The following is a 22209-nucleotide window of genomic DNA, read 5'->3' on the forward strand; positions in this document are numbered from 1 at the left end:
ATGTGCCCTGCCTGCGCTGGGGGTGTCTCTTGCCGGAGCAGCGGTGACACAGGAGCTGGTGGCTGGTGTGGAGAAGACCAGCTTGGACTTGGAAGCGGATGCAGAGCAGCAGTGAGGAGCTCAGCCCCTGTGCTTCCCGGGTACTGACAGTAAGCTGGGGACAGGGTCTTGTGGCACTTTTGGAGGGTGATGGGGAGCAGGAGGTGTTGGGATTCCTCCCCTTACTGCTGCTCCTGGCTCATGGTGCACCCACCACAATGCTGGGGTGCTCCTTGTCCTGCCTGAGGCCGGGCTGGCTGCAGGCATTGCTCCCTCAGGGAGCATCCCACGCCCAGGAAAGCTCCTGCTGGCACGTCCCACGTCCAGGAGCTGTTTCTACTCCAGTTTCAGTAGGTGCAAGACCAGGCTGGGGACCCTGCTGAGATGCCCCCACCCCAGCACCCATGTCCCCTGGGTCTGGCCTCGAGCAAGTGCCTGATGCCACCTCCTGTCTGTGGGAAGAAATGTCACTGGCACCCACCCAGGGCCACCGTTCCTGGGGCACCTCAGTTCCCCTCATCTTTGAACATTTGGTAACGTGGCACTGGGTTGATCTGGCACTAAACCAATACCTGCCCCTCCACGTGCCCCCAGAAAGGTGGCTGCAGCAGTAAGAGCAGGAAGACTCGGCTGGAAATCCCACTGGGGCAGCAACTTGAGAGCTCCTGTGGAAGGAGAACACCGTGAAGTGAGATGGAACCAGCGAAACAGCTACTGGGGTGGCTGCTGGACTCGAAAAGCCAGTTGGTTTTGCTCAGCATTGGCTCTTTGTACGAGCAGCAGAGAAATCCCAGCTTCCCTCATGCACCTAAAACTGATCCATGCACAGCACAGGGACCGGAGCAGCTGCTGGGCAGTCCCAGGTTTGAGGGCTGTGGGGTCCTGGTTGGTGTAGATCCAGCGATGGGGAGCAAAAAAGCATCATGTTTGAGAACACACAGTATCAAGCAGGAAAACTCACAAAAGCTTTTATTGCTGGTGAGGGATTTTTTGGCAAAGCACCTCTGACACGGCACCACTGCGCTGCTCTTTAAATACGTTGTGTTTTGTTTTTTTCTTGGCTTTTTTTTTACCCTTCATGCCTGTAACATGACCAACCCTTTTCCAGACATGTTTGGTGCTGGCAGGCTACAACTAGCACGCTCGTAACTGTCCTCGTTTGTTTGATGCAGACGCGGCTTTGCCCTTTGGGCACAACAGCTAATCCAATGGATTTTTCCTCCCCTAGAAATAGGGCTCTGCGGTTGGCGCGTTGTTTTATTGGATTCACAGAGGTCCCTCCCTTGGAGCCCGGGCAGCGCTGTGCTGGGAGCCAAGTGGGGGCACTGTGGGGAACCCCCCCTTCTCCTGCAAACCCCCTCCCTCATGCTGCTGGGTTAAGTTAAAAAATGGGCTGTGCTGGACACAATTTTATCCACTTCAAGGGAATGATTATTCTGGCTGAAGCCCACCCTGGCACAATCCATCAGAAACCTCACTGTCAAACACCAACTACAACATACACGTCGATTAATCTACCCAAGTCAAGGAGTTGTGCTGTGTCTGGTGTCCCAAAGCGAGAGACTTGGGCCTCTGCGGACCACAGGAGCTCTACAGTGTACAGATCGCCGAGAGGTGGCTCCAAGACTTCCTTCTTTGGGTACTAAAGACTGCCCGAAGCACAGAGCAGTGACTGCAGCTGTTTACTTTGTGTCACCCCTCTGTCTGCAGGAGGGTCACCGCACAGCAGCCCTGTCCAAAATTAACCTGGCTCTGACAGTAAACGAACCGCTGCTGGTCAGAATCCTGCCGGGACTCTGGTCCTGAGCACTCCTGCTGTCTTCCAGTCTGACATTTGTGACTGTTCCTTGGGCGCTGTTCCAGCTTCTTCAGTGGTATTTACGCCAGCGATGACGCTCTGGGGAGTAAAAGGACAGTGTTAGCACAGTGCTGTGCTGGGGAATGAGGTGACAGCGTGCTCTGCCCAGCAGTGACAAGCAGGACACCGCAGCTGCCTCTGCTTCTCTCTCTCCACGGAGCTGCGCGTGAGAGCGAGTGCTGCTGGGGAAACTGCTCCAACACCACTAAACCCCTTGTCAGTTAGGAGTGAATCCAGGGAACGGGTGTTCAGTGCTGGCACATCTCCCTCTGCTTTGTGCAGGGTTTAAAAGCACTTCTGATGGTTTCTGGCGCTCTCCAGGGAGCAGCTGTGAATCAGCAACTGTTATTGCCACCTTTATTAGCTGAATTCCTCTGCCTACCAGGTCAGTTTGCTGCTCTCTGAGCTCCAATATTGGTCTTAACTGTGAATTATTTAAACTATTTCAGAGTTTGAATTAACATGAATGGCAAGCAGACTTTCCACCTGCTGGAAGATGGGGAATTGTCTGAAATAAGACAGACAGCAACCAGGAAATCTTACTGAGGCGCTGGTAGCTCCAGCCGTAGCTGAGAAGGCAGTATCCTGCCAGCAACATGGAGATCCCAGCTGGGCCGCCCCTCTTCACGTTGATGTATTTGTTGTAATAGCTGCTCCAGGCTGTTGGAACAGAAACACCAGGGTCAAACCATGCATAGATCTTAGAGGTCAGCGGTTTCCATGTAACTTCCCAAAGCCAAATGGTTGGGGCTATTTATTTGCTGCTTTTTCTTAAGATCTAGACTGGCCACTTGGACCAGGCTGTAGCAGATCAGGTAAGCGGGACGATTCTGCCGCGAGAGCTGGGAGTTCAGGCTCACCTTTCCGTGCTCCTCCAAGCAGCCCCTGTGCAGAAAGCTGGCGGGTGGCCAGCCAGGCCGGCAGCTCCCCCAGCCGCACGTCCAGCAGCCGCCGCTCCGCGAGGGGACCTGTGCGATGGGAAGTCAGAGGTAGAAAAGTGAGTGCGATGTGCGTGCTGTTTGTGTTCCTGGTGTGGAGGGTGAGCACGGAGCTGGTGTCTGGTTCGTCTGCAAGGGATATGGGTTTGGGACTGATCATGCAGAAAGGAAGAGCGAACTGTCTCTCCCACAAAGCGAGTCCGGCTCTGCCAGCCCGAACACGTAAGAGCCTGACTGAAACATCAATAGAAATGTAAACCCTTGGTTTTGCAGGCTGGACAGTTTAACCTCCTTGGATCCCTCCTGCATCACTTGCTGGACCAGCCCAGCAGCTCAGCACTTCCCACCCCTCCTCTCCCATTCCCATCGGACAGTTTCGCCTGACAGTGCAGTCAATCTCAGCAGCAAAGAGTTTTGTTGCTCACATTACCTTGCTGTCCCCCTGAGAAACTGCCCTTTATCTTCATTGTGATACCCAGGTCTTCTTGGGAATGATTCCCTGGAAAAATACTCAGCCCATGATAAGTAGGATATAAGTCTGGAAACCACTCCAAGCCCAGGGCAGGGGCTGGGGACAGACAGATGGGTTGGCTTTTGGAGGTGCGGAGCAGGAACTGGTGCAGCGCCAGCTCCGTGTCCCTCCTCGCGTTCAGGATGGGCTCGGAAACTCCAGCCATCTGCTCCTCACTCTCTCGAAGCGTCTGTGTGCTGGTTAGGTAATTTTTGGATGTCCCTTCATTGTGACCTCCAAAACCCTCTGTCGCTGACGGATGGAGGCTCTTGGTCTGCAAAGCGCACAGGGGGGCTTTATATTCCACACCAGCTTCTCGGTACATCTGCTCCTCCTCCGTCACAGTTTTGTCTATTCCCTCCTGCTGAACAAGGTCACTGGGGCTATTTCTGCAGTCAGCATCAGGGGGACCTTGAAGTGCAGGTATTTTTGTTGCCTTTAACCTACTGCCTTTTCCTCCCTTTGAACTCGCAGACACGCTCTCAGCAGCTCCGAGGCCGCGTGTCTCCGTGTTCGCGGTCTCTGGAACAGTGATTCCCTCCCGTGGGCCGGGCTGGGCTGTGCCAGCGTGGGCGGCAGCGCTGCCGGGATCCAGCCCTCCCACCGGCCCCCGGGCTGTGCTGGGGCTCCCGGCCGAGGCGCCTCTGCTCCTGGAACCGCTCTTCTCCCTGACCACCCTGGCGCGGTGTTTCTCTATCACCATTTTCACTCCGTCACTGAGCTTTTTGGGTACATCTTTGACCTCTTCGGGGAGTAAATCGAGGGACCTGGCCACATCCTGTGCCGAGGGCTCCACATTCTGTTCTGCGCTGAACCCCCCACCCTGCGGGGCCGGGGCCTCCCGGGGGGCCGCGCCGGGCAGCCCCTGCCTCACACCGGGGCTGGGTGGCTGCTTGCTGCTCTTACCGGCCCCTCCCCTGCTGCCTGCCCGGGCCAAGCTCCTGGGCTCCGGGGATCCGGCGGCCGGACCGGGGCCTAGGCCTGAGCTTGGGCCCGAGGCGCTGCCAGGAGCGGAGCCCGGCGCGGCCTTGCAGTGCGGGAGGTGTGAGCGGAGCCGCTTGAAGGGCCTGCGGCAGTGCGGGCACAGCTGCTGCCCCGGCGGCCCCATGGCCATGGCCGCTCCGCTCCGCTCCGCTCCCTGCGCCCCCCGGGCCCGCGGCGCCACCGCGCACGCGCAACGCCCCGCGCACGTCGTGACGCAGAGATGGGCGTGGCCGGGGCGGGCGCTGCGCGTGCGCGTGAGGCGGCGACGCCGGAAGCGGCGGTGGGAAGCCGAGCGGCGCTGTCTCTGCTGAGCGGCGGGAGCGCCGGGCCCGGCCAGGCCGAACCGCAGCGCAGCCTCTTGCCTTGTCCCGTCCCGCCTCGCAGAGCTCAGCCCAGCCCGCCATGAGCTGCCGGCAGCCGCTGCCGAGCGAGCGGGGAGCGAGGCAGAGGTGAGGGACGAGCCGCGGTGGGGGAGGGGAGCGCGGCCTGAGGGGACGCGGTGGTTGGGGAGCGGGCCCGGGGCCTGCGGGGTCAACCCTTCGGGCACCGGAGGGGGATGTTTCGGAGTGTGGGGAGCAAGCGGGCGGGAGGAAGGGGTGAGGATGTGGGTGGGTTACGCGCCCCGGAGGGGTCGGCTCTGCGGGGATGGGGGTGGGAAGAGCGGCCCCCGCTATGGGAGGGGGTTGAACCGGAGCTGGGAGTGCGGCGGTGAGCGCTAAAGCCGGGGGGCGGTTGGCTGCGGTCGGGAGGTGGAACGGGCACCGGGAATGCGGAGGGTGCGGGGCATGGAAGGGCCTTTCTCGGCTCGATGGGGCCGGGAAGGAGATGAGTCCTGTCCGGACAACCAGGAGGTGTCCGGAGCTGTGGGGCAGCAGATTGGGCTGTGAGGACGGAGGTGTTGAGTTTACTCGTGGGCTGTAGGTGTTAAATAAAGGAGGATGTCTCTTGTGAGAAGAGTGGGCCTGGGAGAGTGAGGAGGCGATGGGCTGAGGGCTGTGGGTGCCCGGGGGTGGGGGAGCGAGGAGGCAGCTCCTGCTGTGGGCGTGGACCGGAGCCTGGCAGCTGAGTGTGCTGCAGGAGCTCGTCTGTAAGGAAGGATTCGGTTATAAATACCTCGCTTGAGTCTGCTTTGACTCATTTTCAGATGTATTAATTTTTAGCAACCAAAACAGCTCCATCTTATACTTTGGGTGGTGCCCAGTGCGCCACGGTCCTGGTTGACCTGGGGTGTTGGCATGGTGGGAAAAATCATTTTATGTTAGTATTAAAACTCTGCGGACAGTGAGAGATGTTGGTTTGCAGGGATTCTAGGTTGTTGTTGTTGCTCAACTGCTGCAAAGTGGCATTGACGTCATAAGAGGATGGCGAGTACATCAGAAGCAGGGAAAGATTTGTCTTCTGCAAGGTGTTTTCTGGCAAAACTTTCTTTCTGCATGGAAAATAATGTTGCTCAGGAGCATCACTTGACGTAAAATGCCATCAGGGTGGAGAGACTAGAGAAGGTCAGCGTAGGCACCAACTGCAGACTCATGTAAGCAAGATGAACGTAACTGGGTATTTACTGAAAGTGTGGTTGCTGCCGCTCTCCACAGGTGCTTTTCTCGGCGTGTCAGATGTCATTCAAAGCCCCAGGCTTATTTTTAGACGTACCTGAGTTCTGAGAGCGGTTGCGAGGCTGAGAATCGTCAAATGAGTTTATTTAGAAAGATGCTCAGCACTGGTTTTAGTGGTAGGTGTGAGTCTGTGTCCCATAAACTGATATGAAAACATCAGCCTGGCTGCTTTGTGAGAAGCGTGCTGGTTTTATCCCCGTTCTGTAGAGAACAGCTAAAAAGAGAATATGAATGTTCATAGTACATCAGAGGTTTAGATACATCATTAATTTATCAAGCTGTCCTGTTTTTTTTTTATAGAGTTGCCTTTAGAGAACAAAACAGAAGGTATATCAGTAAGTTGATATTTTTTTCTCCTTTGTCCCTAAACTTTCTTCAGGAAGCGGAGACGGAATGGCCCTGAGGACGATGGTCACGTTCCCCAGACAAAGCGTACTACCAGGAACACCGTCCTTCAGGACTCCTGGGACACCGAGGTGAGAGCCTTCTCCAGCTGATTCAGTTTCCTTTAGCACTGAATTTAAATAACAGTTGGAATGTTCTGTGAACTTTTATTCATGGAGAGTAGTTAATGAAAACACTTTTTTTTTTTTGCTTTGTAAGTGAGGTCCCGAGGCTTCACGCTGTTACGTACTCAAGAGGTTGAAATCTGTAAACGTGGTTTGGAAACCAGCATGTTTTCCAGTGAACGTGATTGTCTTTGGCCTCAATATTTCTGTTAATATATTTCAGATATTGATGTGTAGCACCCAAGTGAAGATACAAACAAAGCATTTGCTGCCTGTTTCACTTCTGCTGTCTGAAATAGGGTGTAGCGTACCTAGAACCCAGGAGGTGACCAGGGGGGTTGCAAATGATGGTTGGGCCAAGTGACCACACACTACCCTTCCAGCTTTGCATTTACTGCCAGTAATGTGGTTATTTGTGGTGGAAAACATTCCAATGTCATGCTGCTTGCAAGCAGTAGCACTTATCTGATGTTTAAAAAATGCTCTGATAGAGCTCAGTGGTTTAAGCAAGTCTTATTGGTTCACACCTCAAACCCTTGAACTCAAGCTGTTGGGTTTTTACTCGTATTTGCCATGATCTGTTGCTGGACATGGGATAAAGTGTCTCTCATTCTCTCATTGCTCACATGACAGGTGTTCTGGGCTGTGCAATTTGCTAGCTATGAGATTCTTTTTTTAAAAAAATGCTGATTTCCAAACTACTGCCAGATTTCCTGAGTCGTTGCCTGTATTAATCATCCGAAAATCCACTGTGTGCATTTCTAATGAGCTGTGTAGCTCTGTTGCAAAATGTGTATGGAGAGGAGCATGCAGAGCAGAGGCTTCCTCCTGGTTTGTGGCCCTTAGGTTAATGAAATGGGTCTCTCTTAAGATTTTGAAATATCTTTGGTTTTTTGTACAGCCCTCTCACTCCGAAGATTGGCTATAATGAGTAATTGCAACCTATTGCAGTTATATTGAGCTATTAACTACACTTTGGCTGCAGAAAATGTTTTGTGCTATGTAACTTCAAACAACTTATCTATTATCATATGATAATGTCTTCAAGTTTATATTTCAAATGATACAGAGCTCTGTATCACACCATTCCTTTTGTGAGGGACTTTCTTTTAACCTTTACATGTAGCTGATGTGATAGTCAGAGATATTGTATGGAAAATGTTTTAAGAGCTGAGATGTTCATCATGAGGAATTCACCATGGTGACAAATGTCCCTGGTTCCTTGTGGTTTTGCCACAAGTAGGACTTGCTGGGATGAAGTCATTTTTGTTTCTCGAGTATAACGGGTAGAACCATAAATATTTGCTTGACATCTGACGCTCAATCACTTGTCCAACAGGTTAAACACCTCTTCTCCGTGTGTAGAGTAGTTAATGGCTAAACGAGCTTTGTGGCGGGAGGAGGAAGAATTTAGTGTGGAACAAGGGATTGAAGTAGGAGTAATGAAATTAAGAATATCAGGAAAAACCTTCATGGTGAGTGGCAGAAGCACTTTTGCTTGTCGTATAAACACTTGGCGTTTGGGCAAAGCTGCTGAAATGCAGAAGCGGCACTGGTCGTGTGGCAGCCACGCAGGAGCGGTGACCGAGCTCTGTCCTTCGGGCGGTTTGCTTTGGGGTGGGCACGAGCTGCCGGCCCCGGCGTCCAGCCTAACGGTAGAGCTCTGCTTCATGCATGCACTTGCCTTGTAAAATATGTGTTTAACACATTAAACCCCGGTGTGCAGGCACGGAGCCTCTCTTACTGCTGACGCTGAAGTGGAGTAATGTGCCTGCTGGACACAGATTTGGAAAAATCAACGTTCCCTTTCTCGAGGGAACAAAATTCACTATGTTGTCTACTGGTGAATAGAGGGTTGTGGTTTTTTTCTTGTTTTCTTGGAATGTTGGATCACTGAATGGAGCATGCCCAGAAATTCAAGCCATGAGATTAAATCAGTGTTATTTGAATGTTTCTTTAAGGACTTCCTGTGCCAAATGGGGAAATTCTTGTGCTTATGGTGCACAACTGCTTCCGACTGATGGCACTTTGAAATTCTTGGCCATTTGTAAGACTTGTATTTAGTTTCCTGATACTTCGCCATTTGCAAAGGCAGCTCTTGCTGATTACAAGTCCTCACTAGCGTTAGGATACTGAAGGAGGAGAGAAGGCGTGCGGAGGAGCAAATTGTAACCTCGAAGAGCGCACGACGAGAGAATTGCTTTTCACGTCAGGGCACACGCACACCTGTGTTTTGTGCTATGTTAGCTGAAGTACCGATTCCTTTTGCCTTCTTTCAGTTGAAAGCTGTTTTCTCTTATAAATGTAGCTGAATCCCTTCCTGCTCTCCGCTCGCTGCTGCCCGTGCGTCAGGTCGGGCCGAGTTGTAGCGGATCCTCCGAGGGAACGATGGGAATCTGCACCCTGAGGAATCTCCGGTGAAAAGCCCTTTGCTCTGGTTTTCCCAGGGAAGGAAGGGAGTCTGCAGTGCTCTGGGTGACTCTATTCCTTCCTGAATAACTTCTGTAAAACCTCATTTCTTGTGGTTCCTCTTTGTTGCTGTGCCCGGTGACGGGATTGCCCGGAGCTCAGCGCTTCCCCCGGCTCATCGTGGAGTTTCTGACGCACGGCAGCAGTTGCTTCCCTCAAATCAGAGTTTTTGTCTAGCGTTGCAGCTACGCCACTCCACAGTCTTACACTGTTGAGGAAGGGCTGGTCTTAAACTCTAATTAAAACCAGATTACACCTCTGTTAAACTCATCTTGAAAGATTTTCGAGAGCAGCAGGGACCAAACAGCTGTTTCTGAAGTTCTGTCATAGTGGCTGAGATGCTACGTCACAGATCAGCAGATTAATACATTTAACAGGACATTTGTTTGGAAATTATTTACAGCTTCTATAGCTACTCGGTGTGATGTTAAGAGGAGTTAATGCGTCAGATAGACCTCGAAGAGGCACTTTTGGTGCTTAACATACTCGTAGACTTTCATTGGGCTACTTTCCTCCGCCCTTTTGCTGAAAACTGTTTCATTGTGTAGATGCCTGGTTGCTGACATGATGACTTTAAGGATTCTTTTTTTGTCTAATTGTAGTCCAAATGCGTAACAGAATGTGCACCACAGCCGGGGGAAATGGTAGGTCTTTGACGGGACTTGGGCAATAAACGGGCTTCACGTGCTAGTGAATTTTTGCATTAGAGAAATGGAAATAAAGAGGGTCTGACAAAGCAGATCTGTCAACAGCCTTAGATGTAGGAAGCACGTCCCAGGACACAATCTCTGCTTAAAAAAAATCAAATACGCATAATATAATTGTTACTAACCGCTCTAAAATGTTTGTTAAGATGTGAAACTTTAGCAGTAAGTAATACTAAGTTCTCATTTTGATTTTTACCTTGATTTTCAGAAGGTGGCTGTAACGAAAAACAGTAAGGAGCACAGACTAAAAGGAAACAAAGTGTCCTGTGCGGTGGGTTTCTCTCCAAGGCTGCTGTGACTTGTTGAGTTGCATTTCAGTCTCTGTGCTTTGTGTGCAACGCGGTGCCCCAGCCAGCACCGCTTTGTGGCTCTGTCTGTCCTGCCGTGTCCTCTCCCTCTCCAGCAGTAGCAGCTTTAGGAAGAGGAGCTGGTCACTCCTGTAGTCACACCTGCTGCTTCCTCAAGAGTGACTTCACATGCCTTGTGCTGTTTTCTCCTCGCTAGCTGAACTAACACACCAGCACGGTACAGCCCGGTGCCCTTGCCTCGCTTGCTGTCCTACAGAAATGAAGCATTTTTGGTGCTTAGTCAAACAAGAAATTTATCTGAATAGTCACGATCAACTGTGGAATTGGTGCCGTGGGGTTTCCCGTTGGCACCCAGATGTGGTCCAGCTCAAATATTCGTACAGGGCCCTCCTGGGCCCGTCTTGCTGACAAGACCTGGCAGGTGCCATTCACACTGTTCTTCAGACCTACTCCAAAGTGAGACCTTCTGGATGTGGTGCTGACTGTTAAATTACTGTGGGCTTCTTTAAATTGGGCTTCCTCTGCTGTGGCCGCCAAGCTTTGACTTCTGTGGTTTTAGATTAATACTTACAAAAATGTGTGGGTTTTTAGCTGCTGTCCCTTACGCTGGCTGCTTTTGTGGATGGATTCCTGGGATGGCAAAGCCGCCATTCTGTGATTCTTAAGCACTGAAATATTTGTAGTGTTGTCCTGAACAGCGTATCACACAGTAATGAAATATTTCAGCTGTAACTAATGAACCTTTCACGAGCAGCCCTTAAAATAGTGTAAACCAAACAGTTTTATGTCTTTGAAACACTGAAAATGATGGCAAATGCTCTTGCAGTTGTTACCATGAAACGTGCTGGCAGAGGAGCTCTGTCCTCCCTGCCAGCTCAAACAGGAGCTGTCTTCTCTGCATGTGGAAGTCTCTGATACCTGTCGCTCTTTCCCTGTGCTGTCCAGTATAATAATTTGTTATGGGAGCTACCAGTTAACATTGCAGTCCCGGTACTTCACTGGGAGAAGAGTAGTTGTATGTATGTCATGGTGTTCAAAGACTTAAAATGGGTACCGTGCCGTGTTTGATTTTAACAGCCTGTTGCTTTGGATGCTTCAGATCTCATTTTAGAAAGACCTGACTTGTAGGAAAACGCTTTGCATGGTGCTCACCTAAAACGTCTGCTGGAGCAGGAGCGATAGGCTGTTCCTCATGCCCTGCCTGCCTTTACTGACACGTGCAGTTCAGTAGGAATGTTCTTTATTTTCCAGTTCTCAGATGAATTCAGCAAATTCACTAGTGCTAACATGGGTCATGGGGGCAGAGCTGGTGGGTCTAAAACCAGACAGTTGCAATCCAGTGTACTGGAGGTTGGTGAAGCTCCGGGTCAAGGCTTGCTCGGCCCTTCAGCTCTCTGTTTGCTACAAAGGAAGCTATAAACGCCAAGAAAGCACTTGGTGGATTTATGTTAGTCCATCAGGCTGAACGTGAGCCTGCAAATCTGGAAGGGAGGGACTTACTGTAAAGCTGGTTTGCTTAACCAAGGTGTTTCATTACAGACAGGCGGGACAACAGTGTGATTTTGCCGTTAACCTTCTCTTTGTCTCAGTCCTCCAGCAGCGATAGCGGCAGCAGCAGCAGCAGCAGCAGCTGTAGTAGCAGTAGCATCAACAGCCCCGACAGAGCGTGCGGCGCAGAGCCCAGCCTAAACCCCAGCCTTGCGGGATCCGGCCCCGTCTCCTCCCAGTCCTTCCACGAGCAGTCTGCACTAAGCCGAGGTCCTTACTTCCACATCAACCAGATCCTGAGGGAAGCCCATTTTCACAGCTTACAGAGCCGGGGCCGCCTGCCCACATGATGAGCCAGCAGCTCCCTGCCTTCTGTGAAGGGACAGCACTGTGTAGCTTTGATATTTCAACTTAAAAGTTTGTTAAAATGGAATTGCACAAAACGCCTGTTGCCTTTTCAGTCTATATTTGAAATAACAGGTTAACAGGAAATTGTTTACTTGTGGTTTGCTGCACTATTGCAATGCAAGAGGGGCTTTTAAGCAATTTTTATAGGATTCTTTTTGGGGTGGTTCTACAAGTACGTGTCAAGAGGAGACCGGGGAACCCACATCTGTGTTGTAGGATTGCAAAATGTTCAATTCCAATCGACTGCCTAATCTGTTTGTTAGCAATTTGTTGCTTTATGTAAAGTTCTCTCAAACGTTCATCTTCAGTTTTATAAGTCTTTTTTTTTAATTTCAATAAACTAGTAAAAAATTTATTTGGCAACAGAATTTTTGTGAGCATTTAGAGTTAATAGGACAATGAGAATAGGTGCGTCCTTGCGCTCCTTTCGGCCTGCCCGGCTGTCCAGCCAGCTGGGTGTGCAATGAGCCTTATCTCGCTTGATCTTTACTGCTGTACTGCAAAGAAAATGTGAAACTGGGACCAGGAAAGCTGAGGCAGCTGTAGGTGAAATGTCAGGTGCCCGCTGGGTTCGCAGCAGATTCACGGTACCTACGGAGAAAAGTAGAGAGTAGCCTGGGGAGGGGTTTTTGAAGGAGACTTACATTGCTCCAACACCCATTTCTAGCTGTGAAATGTTTTGTTTTCTGTTACAGTGTGTGGGTTGGTGGTTTTCTTTAATATTAACAACTTCAAGGTACAGGAGGTGACAGAGCAGTTACAGCTCTGTTCCAGAAGCCAGCGGGCAAGGACAGCCCTGACCTGTGCCCAGGATCCGGCTGAGGATGGAACAGTTCTGACCGCAGCAGCGCAGGTGTCAGTGCTCTCGCCCGGCAGAGAGTGATCTTGGTGAAGACGAATACACAGACCAACTTCTCATTTTTTATTGCATCACTTGGTCATGCCAGAAAGCCATCCCAGCTTGAAGAGAGAAGGTGCAGCCGCGTCATCCTCCTCAGTTACAAGCTGCCTGAACAAGGAGCCGGGGCGCAGCGCCTCGTCGTCTGCTCTTGGGAGTGCAGGAGCTGGGACCTGTTAGTTTTTAAGAACAAAAGCGTCAGTAACTATTCCAACATACCTTTGACTTACTCCATACCCTTCTCTAGAGCAGCTGCAAGGAGGCAACTTGAGCTTGAACTACAACCGAAGCAGCGTCACTCCAGGGGTTAGTGACAGTTCTGAGTGGCAGAAGCACACACCGTGCTGTTGTTAGCAACAGGTAACTCTTCAGATGTCATTCAATGCTCACAAAACCCAAAATTCTTCTGAAGTGCATGCTGTTGCTCTCAGAGCAAGGGGATGGGAGCACGGGAGATGTGCAGCTGCTGCCCTCAGAGAGCTGTTCTTGAGTGACTGTGGACTTTGACCTCTCCAGAACCATTTTAGCACCAAAGATGGAGAAAACATCTACCAGGGATCCTAAGAAGTGTGACTAGCGCAGAACGTACGTGTACCACCGCAGCAGGCGAAGGGAGCGGCACCAGCGAGTCAAACATCACCGCACTCATTACACCCCACTACAGCGGGGTGGAAGAGGCAAAGAATACCTTCAGTGGGAAGCTTTGGGCTTTCCAACAACCCTTGTACTATGTCTGGTCTTGAATGCTGCTGAGTAACGGAGAACAAGAGGTGCAGAGTAAACTCCAGCATCTATGATTAAACCAGACCTTTACTCTTCTGTCCCAGTTGAAGAGACATCACCTCAGATGGATTATCGGGTTAATAATAGCTAAAGGAAACAGATTACTAATTAGCGCTTCCTGTAGCAGTGAGGTATTCTTTGGCTCTCTCAATCCTCCGCATCGAGAACTCCATCTAAGCAGATGTTTTAAACTGGGGGAAACAGCAACGACGGTTGTGTGCTGGGAAAAGCCAGGACAGCAGCGAGCCCTGGCAGAAGCAAAGCCACTCTGCTCACGCAGGCTGAAATACCCCGGTCTGGCTTCCTCAGGAGCTACAGTCAGCATCGCACTGCAGAGGAGGTCACACAATTAGCTGGTGTCCTTCAACGGTTCCTGCGGCCATCTTTAAGTGAATTGTCTTTTATGCATTGATCTCTAAATGCCTCATCTGTGTAAGTCCTTGCTGCATCTTCACAGTGGTTATTGCTTGTGTTTCACCACAGAGCAGCAGGCCCCAAAAATACAGGGGCCGTCAGGGGCTTTTTTGAGGGTCATGGGGAAATCCCAACCAGCTCATGCTATGTTGCCATAATGGTTCTCTCGTTTTACAGAAAATAAAAATCAGGTTAAATATTAACTGTTTGGCTACTTTCTTCCTTCCCTGCAAGCTCTAGTGTTGGTGGGATAATGAGCACTGGCAAAAAGTGAGTACAGCTCAGTTTTACCAACCTGGACTCTTTCTGTGCTCCTGGTAGCAGACTTGCTCTTTCGTGAGCTCGACATACTCAGCGGCAAAAGCCCAAATCTTAAGAGATGGAAGAAAGAAACGTGGCCGGTCAGAGGGAAGCGAAGATTCCAGCCCCAATTCCCAAAGAGCCGTGGGGACGCAGAGGAGAACCGAGGCCCTTACCGGATCTGGCTGGCTGCTAACGGGAGGATGTTGTGGGGCTCCTGGTTGCTCAGCGCACCGCTCCTGCTCACATACTGGTTCTCCGTGCCGGTCAGCAAGCCGAAGAGAACCTGGAAGGGAGGACAGAGCCGGCTGCATCTGGGGTGTTGGTAGAGCTGACACCACGCGCTGCTGCTGCGCCTCCTGGCACACCAGGGACTGCTCTTCAGTTTGAACATGAAGTGCCTCCCTTCCCCCTCCAACACTTGGTTTTAATTGGCGCTGCTCGTTATTACCACAGTTGAGTTCTAGGCCCATTTCAGCACTACTTAACCCAATTAGTGTTGCCCAGGCTCCAGTGAATCCTGTTAGATAAAGTTCAGCCAACTCTAGGCACGATTACACGCAGCACAGCCAGCTCAGCGAGCTCCTTTTATCTGCAGCTGGCATTAAATGCTCTTCTCATTTCTGAGTAAGTGCCAGTCATTATCTTTAGGCATTAAGCAGTCCATAAAGCCACCCCAGCTGCCCCTCAGAACGTGTTTTGCAGCTCTGCTTCCCAATCCATCCCTTTTCCCTGGACTCACGGAGGTTCGCTGAACCAGGCGGTTGAGGTTGCTGTTCAAGTGGGGAGTAAAAACGTCCAGGTCAAATGGATCTATGTGTCCCTCCAGGAAATCTGTCACCTTCTCAATCCTGCAAGAAGAGCAGAGTCCTGTCAGCGGTGACATCCCAGCGCCGGCTGCTGACGCCAGCTGGGCGGTTTCACTGGCCACCCTGGGACACCTAAGAACCCTAAGAAGTGACTGAGCAAAACAGGAATTACTCAGCAGAGCAGCAGCTGCCAGAGGGTTTCCAGCTACTCCACAACCTGCACCATCGGCTGCAGAGGAACCTTCTCCATGCAGTACATCTCAGAGAGAAGTTCTCAAGACTGGAGCACACACAAGGCTTTAACTCTTGGCTGGAAGCTTCACCATCTTTTCCAGGAGCAGCCACTGATGGGACCCAGCCCACTGTCTCCACGCTCTCAGCCGCAGAATCCCACCCCTCCTCCTACGTTTTGAGAGCAAGCTCGGTGAAGACGTCAGAGCCTAAACTCTGCCCTTCTCCCAAAGGCACTGCTCCCGCAGGCGTTGTTCTCCTCCCAGTAAGGGTGTTGGTTTAAACCGTTTTTGGGAACTACTGCTGAACCCCAGAACTGCACCGCACCTGGAGTCGTGTTTGATCCTGCTGCTTTTCGCTTCCTCGCTCTTTGCCGTCAAGATGATACTGAGGTACCGCAGATCGTACAGCAACTGCAGCGCTCTGTTCTGGGTCATGGGGAAGGTGCCAGCTTTCTGCAAACAGGACATTGAGACAGGGCTGTCAATGGACTGCTTCAGGGGAAACGTTCAAGAACACCAGCACCAGAACCAGCCAACCCGACTGAAACGTTCTGAGAATGCAGCCTGGTGTCTGACCCCTTTTTGCCTCGTATTTTGGGGAGACAGGGGAAGAACAAAGTCACCCTTCCCCTCTCTCATAGGCAGATGTTTTCTGTTCCGAGGAGCGTACGCGTTGCTGCGTGCCCAGCGACCCTCCCGTCCCACGCCAGCTGCAGCGAGGGCTGATCCTGCTCACGTACCTTCTCCTGCTTCTCTTCCACGAGCTTTTCATAGGCAGCAAGCACTTCTGCCATGCAGGTCCTCAGCAGCTCCTGCAAGGTGACCTTTGGAAGAGTGTGACCACCCACCCGGTTCATCTCCTGGCACAGGCTGAAGAGGAGGCACTGGACGTACCAGGACGGCTGTTGAAGAAAACAGTGTGTTTTCATGTGGTCTGGAAGCTCCGTCAGCTTTATCAGCAGCACATCATTTCAGTTCTCATGGTGTGAGCTGCCAACTTCCTCTGCAACCACAGCGCTCTGCCGCTGCGACCCACCTGCCCCACAGCACCGGGTTTTATTTACTGACACTGCAAGAGGCTGTTGCCCTGTCCAGCCCCAGCACCCTCCTCCCCCTCCTGCTTTGTCACTGTTCAGTCTGGAACCTTCGGGTCTCGTGGGCTTTGCGCAGTCCCACTGCTGCAGCCCGGCCCCAATTTCCAGATCTCTCTCCCGGTGGCTCTGTATAACCAGGCACAAGTGTGTCTTTGGCTCAGGCTAATCTCATTCATTTGAATATACAGCAGCAACTATCTAATTTCCTTCCTCTGGCCTTAGGAGGTATCTCAAAGAGCACAGATGAGCACTGGGGAGTGTTTCCCCTACGCTCCTACCACCAAGCAAACCCCACAGCAGGTCAGCACCACTGGACACAGCAGTGGGTTTGGAAACGAGCGCTGTTCTCCCAGCAGACGGCTTCTCCGTGTTTACCGAGAGGATGCTCCTCATACCTGCACAGGCAGCCGGATCTTTGATGTCACACTGTTTCCAGACTCTGTCTCCTCCTGAATTTCGATTTCATCCCAGTTGGTGGCTGTGGCCAAGACAGAGCCCGCTGTGTCTAGCAGCAGCGTGCGGGTAAAGCACTGAACCAGACCCTGGAGCACAAAACAAAGCATCTGGTCACAAACAGCTCTAATGGCAGCACCAAAGGATGGACAGCCTGCTCCTGCCCGTGGCGCGACCTCCCGCATCCCCCCGCTGCTCCCAAAGGGAATTTGTGGAGCCCATCCCACCACCTCCTCTGCCTGCAGCCTGGCTGAGCTCTGCACAGCGCTGACCGCAGGGAGCTGAGCGAGCGGAACCCGCGCAGGAAGCAGCTGCGATGACAGAAAACAGCTCCTTACTTTGGTGACAGACGAGCTCCAGATCTGGTAAGCAAGCAGGCTCTGCTGCAGGAGCTCTGCCTTCACCCCCTGCCACTTGGCCTGCACGGGGGTCACCTCCTGGGCTTTCCCCTTCCCCAGCTTCTTGCCGGAGCGCGTTTCCTTCAGCGCCGTCTCCGCGCTGCCCGCCTGGCCCAGGATGCACTGCTTGAGGTGAGGGCAGAGCTCGGGCAGGGACTGGCAGAGTCTCGCCATGAAGAGGACGGTGTTGAGTCTGCCGGCGCTGGGAGCGTCCGCCTGCCCGCCCAGCAGGCTCTGGGCGCTCTGGAGCTCTGCGTGCACGCAGCCCAGCACGTGCTGGATGCAGGCGATGCACCGGTCACGGAGCAGCCCCTCCACTGTGCCAGCGTCAGCGTAGCGGTTGAAGGCAGAGAGCGGCTGCAGCGCAGGAGCGGCCTCCTTGGGGTCCGCGGGCAGGTAGGACAGGAGATCATCCAACCTGGCCTTCAGCTTCGAGTCCAGAGCCGAGCAGAAGCTCTGCACGCATGGCGTGAGCGCCTGGGCTTTCATGGACAGGCCGCTCTTGGCGAACTGGCCGCGGTTTGCCACGTTGACCCACGCGGCATCGGCGGGGAGGTCGCTGGAGCTCTCTGACCACAGGAACAGGGCCACGTTGTGTTCAAACTGGATGTGCTTGCTCAGTGCAGAGGTGTTGGCGTTCACTTCAAGTTCCTGCAGGGCTAAGGTGAGAAGCTGTTTGGAGCTGCTTGAGATGGAGTCAAACGCTTCTTTGGTCAGTGTCTGGAACAGAACCAAGAGGAAAAAAAACACCACCTTTTATATGTGCCTTCTGACACTTAAAATACAGACTTAGTGCTGTTAACAGGCACCAGTGGAGTGTCTGAGACGAGAGGAGGGGGCGCAGAACAGGGCTCCCACCTCCAGCCTGTCCAGGAACAGCTGCTGCAGCAGGTCCTCCCAAAAGGACACCGGCTTGTCCAAAAGGCGCCGGCACACAGAGTCCCAGTTCTGGCTCACGGACTCGCTGGTGAGCAGCTCCCACACCGCATCGCGAATCCCCGCCAGGCCTTTCATGCTTTTCACGTAGACGAGCAGGTTGCTGACCCCAGCCCTGATGTCATCGTTGCACCTGAAGGCAACAATTCATTTCAGTATGACTTGCTCAGATGTGGCCCCCGGGAGGGCAAGAGGGGACATCAGGGGAATTCTTAACATGTTGGGAAGAAGCTCTGCTTGCAGAATCACCTCTCGGTGAGGCAGCTGCACCCTGGATCCCACCCTGGGGCACTGCAGGAGAGCCCCAAGCCCACTGGCAGGAGCCCCGGTCTCCACTGGGTACCAAAGCTGGGAACACAGCACCCTAGGAAAGCTGGGGGTGGGTGGGGGCTCTGGGGAGGGTCGCTGGGGAAATGTCCCCAGGCCAGCAAGCCCACCAGCTGGTGGTGGGGACCAGCTGCCTCCACGGGATAACGAGACGGGGCTGATGAGGCTGTTAAGGGGCAGGCAGGGGCTGGCTGTCCCATCCACAGGGGGGAAGGGGTGGAGCTTGTGATTGTATAAAGGGGCTTTGCCGGCCCCCCTCACTCTAGAGAACAGCAGCAAGGAGGAAGGAGGTGCTGGATCAGCAGCTGAATGAGCCAGGTAAGGGATCTTCCTCTCATTTACTCTGTGCTTGTGGTAAATAAGGCAGTGCAAAGCAGCTCTAGACAAGTATTACTGTGCAGTCCACATGGTCTGTTACACTGGGGTGTTACCATGTGGCTGGCAGGATGGTTTTATGCTGCTTCTGGCTGGTTTACTGCTGGGGAAAGGGGAAGAAAACAGCAGAAGGTACAGAGCGAGGAAGCAGGTGAGCTCAGGTTTGTTTTGTGCTGCTGCCTGTGCACAGAGGCCGTGCGGTGTCTGGGGGAGCCCTGCGAAGGGGGATGCGGTCACATCACACTCACATGGCGATCCACTGCTGCAGCGTCTCTCTGAGGTAGTCCTGGCTGATGGGGTGCACCAGGGTCCGCAGGGCTGGCCGGAACTCCACCACAGACTCGGGGAGGTACCTGAACCAGCTGCTCAGCTTCACCTCATCCTCCAGAACCCCACCTCTCCCTGCAAGCACACGGGGCCGGGGGAGTCAGCCCAGCACGGGGTGGGGTCTCCTGCCCGCAAACCCCAGAGCTGCGCGGGCACTCACCTGCGGGGTGCTGGCCCGTGGTGCTTTCCAGGGTGGAGAAGAGCAAACCGCAGGGCAGCGCGGGATCCGGTGGTGTCCCCTCAGGCAGGGTGTAGAACAGAGCGTGTGCCTGGTACAGGGTAGTGGTCAGCAGCTCCATCAGTGAGCACACCTGAGCTTTTATACCTGCACCTGCAGAGAAACACCTTTCAGCTGGGGTAGCCCCTGCAGAGCTATGAGCAGCCCCCTGTTTCAAATCCTGTGGCTGTAGGGAAACCCTCCAGGGAAGGGCTGGAGGGCAAAGGACTCAGCTCCGGGCACCACCTGCTTTCCCCACTACAGATGGGCTTGGCTTAAGACCCTGAGTGCTTTAATTTTTGCAGCATTTTACTGCTGTGGCAAAACTCTGCCGGTGGTAGCATGATGTGGTTGCATCCCCACCATTGTGAGCTTTATGAGACTCCCTCAGCTGCTCTTCTGCAGGGCAGGAGGGAGGTGAAGCCAAGAGGGTTACTCTGACCCTAAAAAGGAGGCAGCCCATGGGACTGACCATGGTGCGGCTGGTTGAGAAGCTGCTGAATGGCCAGTTTCCTGGCCAGAAGGAAGTCGGCAAGGGCCTGGCGCGGCGAGCTGTCCTCCAGCAGCATGATGGCGCACAGGGCTTCGGCCACCGCCTGGTCCGACACCGTCTGGCTCTTCAGCAGGGACTTGCTCTCTTGCAGGATGGTGGATCTGGCAAGGGAAGGAGGTGGTCACTGGTCTCGGTGCTGGACCGAGGGGTTCAGGTGTGGTTATGTAATAACCCACAGAGCAAGGGTGTTATTTTCCCCAGGCGGATGTGGGACTATCTGGGTGTTATGGGGCTGGGTGAGGTGTTCGTGCCCCGCGGGGTGGCTGGCAGCAAGAGGGCTGCAGTGGGACTTCACAGAGTGCCTTGGTTTGGAAGGACCTTCAAAGATCATAGAATCAATTTGGTTGGAAAAGCTCCTCAGGATTGAGCCCAACCATAACCCACCCCTGGCAGTGCCCCATGTCCCTGAGAACCTGATCTCTGTCCAACCCTCCAGGGATGGTGACTCCAGCACTGGGCAGCCTGTTCCAATGCCCCACAGCCCTTTGGGGAAGAAATGTCCCCAGATGCAACCTCAACCTCCCAGATCACCCAGACCAACCCATAGGCAGGGGCACCTTCCACTAGACCAGGCTGCTCAAAGCCCGGTCCAGCCTGACGGTGACCACTTCTGGGCAAGTGTCCCACCACCCTCCTCCTACCCCACTCCAAACCGGCAACCCTAGCCGCTGGCCCACCTGAGGTGGCTGGCGGTGGCCACTTGGCGCAGCAGGATGGGGAAGCGGGCGAGGACGGGGCTGGCGCGGGCCCGGGGCGCGTCGAGCTGCAGCTGGCGGCGGAGGTGGGCGCCGAGCAGGTGCAGCCGGGCGGCGGGCAGGTACCGGCCGCCCTCCACGGCCCCCCACACCTTCTCGGGGACGTCCAGCAGCAGCTTCAGCTGCGCCGCCGCCCGGTAGAAGCTCTGCTGAGCCGGCGGCCCGGCCTGGAGGGGGGAAAAGAGGGGGTGAGGGGGGGAAAGAGAGGGTCTCCGGGCCCCCCCCGCCCCGCCGCAGCCCCTCGCCCCCCTCACCGTGGCCGCGGCGCCGGGCCGAGCCGCGCCCCCCCGCTGCAGGCCCCGCACGGCGCCCAGGAGGCGCTCGGCGCTGAGGCGCATCTCGGCGATGGTGTCGGCCGCTTCGATGAGGTCGCGGTACCGCTCGCCCACCATCTGCCGCAGCTCCTCCCGCTTCTGCTCGATGCCGGCCCGCAGCCGCCGCTCCACCGCCCGCAGCTCGGCCGCCGTGTGCGCCTCGAACAGCGCCTCGGCCTCCGCGCCCCGCGCCGCCATGGCGGGCCCGCCGCCGAACCGGGGCGGCGCTGACGTGGACGCCGCCGCCGCCATCTTTGGGGCGGGAAGGGGAGGTGTCTTCCGACATGGCGGCGGGGCGGGGCGCCGCCATCTTTGTGCAGGGCAGAGCCGCGCCCTGGCGTCGTTGCCATGGCGACGCGGCCTGCGGGGGCGGAGGAAACACCAGTTTAATCTTTTATTTTTTATTTTATTTTTTTTTTTAATTTGTTATTTCTTTATTCGGTTGTCCTTTTCCCCGGGCGATGGGCCGGTCCCCGCGGCCTGCGGGTGCCGCTCTCGCTCCACGCACCCCCAAGATGCTCCCAGCCGAATGCGCTGGCCCCGTCTGGTCTTTTAATTAAAACAAAATAAATTTAAAAAATGCTCGTCTTGCTCAGGTTCGGCAAAATCATGCGGAGTGCAAGTGTCTACGGGAGGCACAGCTGCAATGTACCCGCTGGAAATAAGAAGGCCCCTCTGAAAGGTGCAGGGTTTGGTTTCGTTCAATGTAGCTCCACCTTGCGATACCTACGCTCATCTCGTATTTTCAGCCTGCGGAGGCAGGGTGAGATCAGCACGCTCTGGGTTTTGTTTGCAGAGCCTTCCCTGGGCAGCTGCTGCCCTTCTCCTTGTGAAGACTTTATGTTTCCTGATGGAAACCCGGGGCTGTCTCCACGTACTCCAGCACACATGTAGGTAAATCTGACCAGGAGAACCCCCTGGAGCTATCACACGCATTTAGCACCTGATGCTGACTCAGGCAGCTACAACACAGTGTAGCAATAAGCCTGGTAGTTGTTTTCTTGCAAATGTTTGCAAATCCTGTCCTGGCCAGGGGGGTCTGTGGGCAGGAGCATCCAGCTCGGCGGGAGATGCTGGTGTAAGGAGAGCGAGCGGTTTTGGGGGCTGTTGGGGCTTTGCGGGTAGAGGTTGTGTTCAAATCCTGTAAAACTCCATGGTGCAAATTGGAAGGGAGAAGGAAAAAATCCGAGG

At 53.8% G+C, this 22209-nt stretch overlaps 4 protein-coding genes across 11 annotated transcripts in view; 1 reads left to right on the plus strand and 3 right to left on the minus strand.

Annotated features, from left to right (window-relative positions):
• The window catches only part of RPL38 (ribosomal protein L38), a 182851-nt gene that overhangs the window by 101432 nt on the left and 59210 nt on the right, over nt 1–22209 (minus strand). The gene's annotated exons all lie outside the window — the stretch shown is intronic.
• MTNAP1 (mitochondrial nucleoid associated protein 1) lies at nt 983–4498 on the minus strand. The gene is made up of 4 exons (XM_065852766.2): nt 3266–4498; nt 2758–2865; nt 2441–2557; nt 983–1936 (listed from the first exon to the last, which is right to left on the minus strand). Exons 1-4 carry the CDS (start codon nt 4458–4460, stop codon nt 1908–1910), a joined length of 1449 nt encoding a protein of 482 aa, XP_065708838.1. The 5' UTR covers nt 4461–4498; the 3' UTR covers nt 983–1907.
• On the plus strand, nt 4574–12200 carry VCF1 (VCP nuclear cofactor family member 1). 7 transcript variants are annotated; one of them, XM_065852154.2, is made up of 4 exons: nt 4574–4779; nt 6323–6419; nt 9524–9565; nt 11526–12200. In XM_065852154.2, exons 1-4 carry the CDS (start codon nt 4733–4735, stop codon nt 11772–11774), a joined length of 435 nt encoding a protein of 144 aa, XP_065708226.1. In that variant the 5' UTR covers nt 4574–4732; the 3' UTR covers nt 11775–12200. The 7 variants fall into 7 exon arrangements, 6 of the variants coding, with proteins under 6 accessions (XP_065708226.1, XP_065708225.1, XP_065708228.1 ...); XM_065852153.2 differs by lacking the exon at nt 9524–9565 and adding an exon at nt 9837–9899; XM_071816795.1 differs by having other exon boundaries at nt 4759–4779; nt 6323–7927.
• COG1 (component of oligomeric golgi complex 1) lies at nt 12734–21273 on the minus strand. Of its 2 annotated transcripts, XM_065852150.2 has the most exons (15): nt 20959–21273; nt 20627–20871; nt 19869–20050; nt 19340–19510; nt 19101–19254; nt 18073–18283; nt 17155–17934; nt 16759–16905; nt 16010–16171; nt 15595–15722; nt 14970–15078; nt 14404–14513; nt 14223–14298; nt 13804–13842; nt 12734–12903 (listed from the first exon to the last, which is right to left on the minus strand). In XM_065852150.2, the coding sequence occupies exons 1-14, from the start codon at nt 21268–21270 to the stop codon at nt 13819–13821; spliced, it is 2811 nt and encodes a 936-aa protein (XP_065708222.2). In that variant the 5' UTR covers nt 21271–21273; the 3' UTR covers nt 12734–12903; nt 13804–13818. The 2 variants fall into 2 exon arrangements, with proteins under 2 accessions (XP_065708222.2, XP_065708221.2); XM_065852149.2 differs by lacking the exon at nt 13804–13842.

Source organism: Patagioenas fasciata, chromosome 18 (assembly GCF_037038585.1).
Source record: "Patagioenas fasciata isolate bPatFas1 chromosome 18, bPatFas1.hap1, whole genome shotgun sequence".
NCBI classification, from domain to species: domain Eukaryota; kingdom Metazoa; phylum Chordata; class Aves; order Columbiformes; family Columbidae; genus Patagioenas; species Patagioenas fasciata.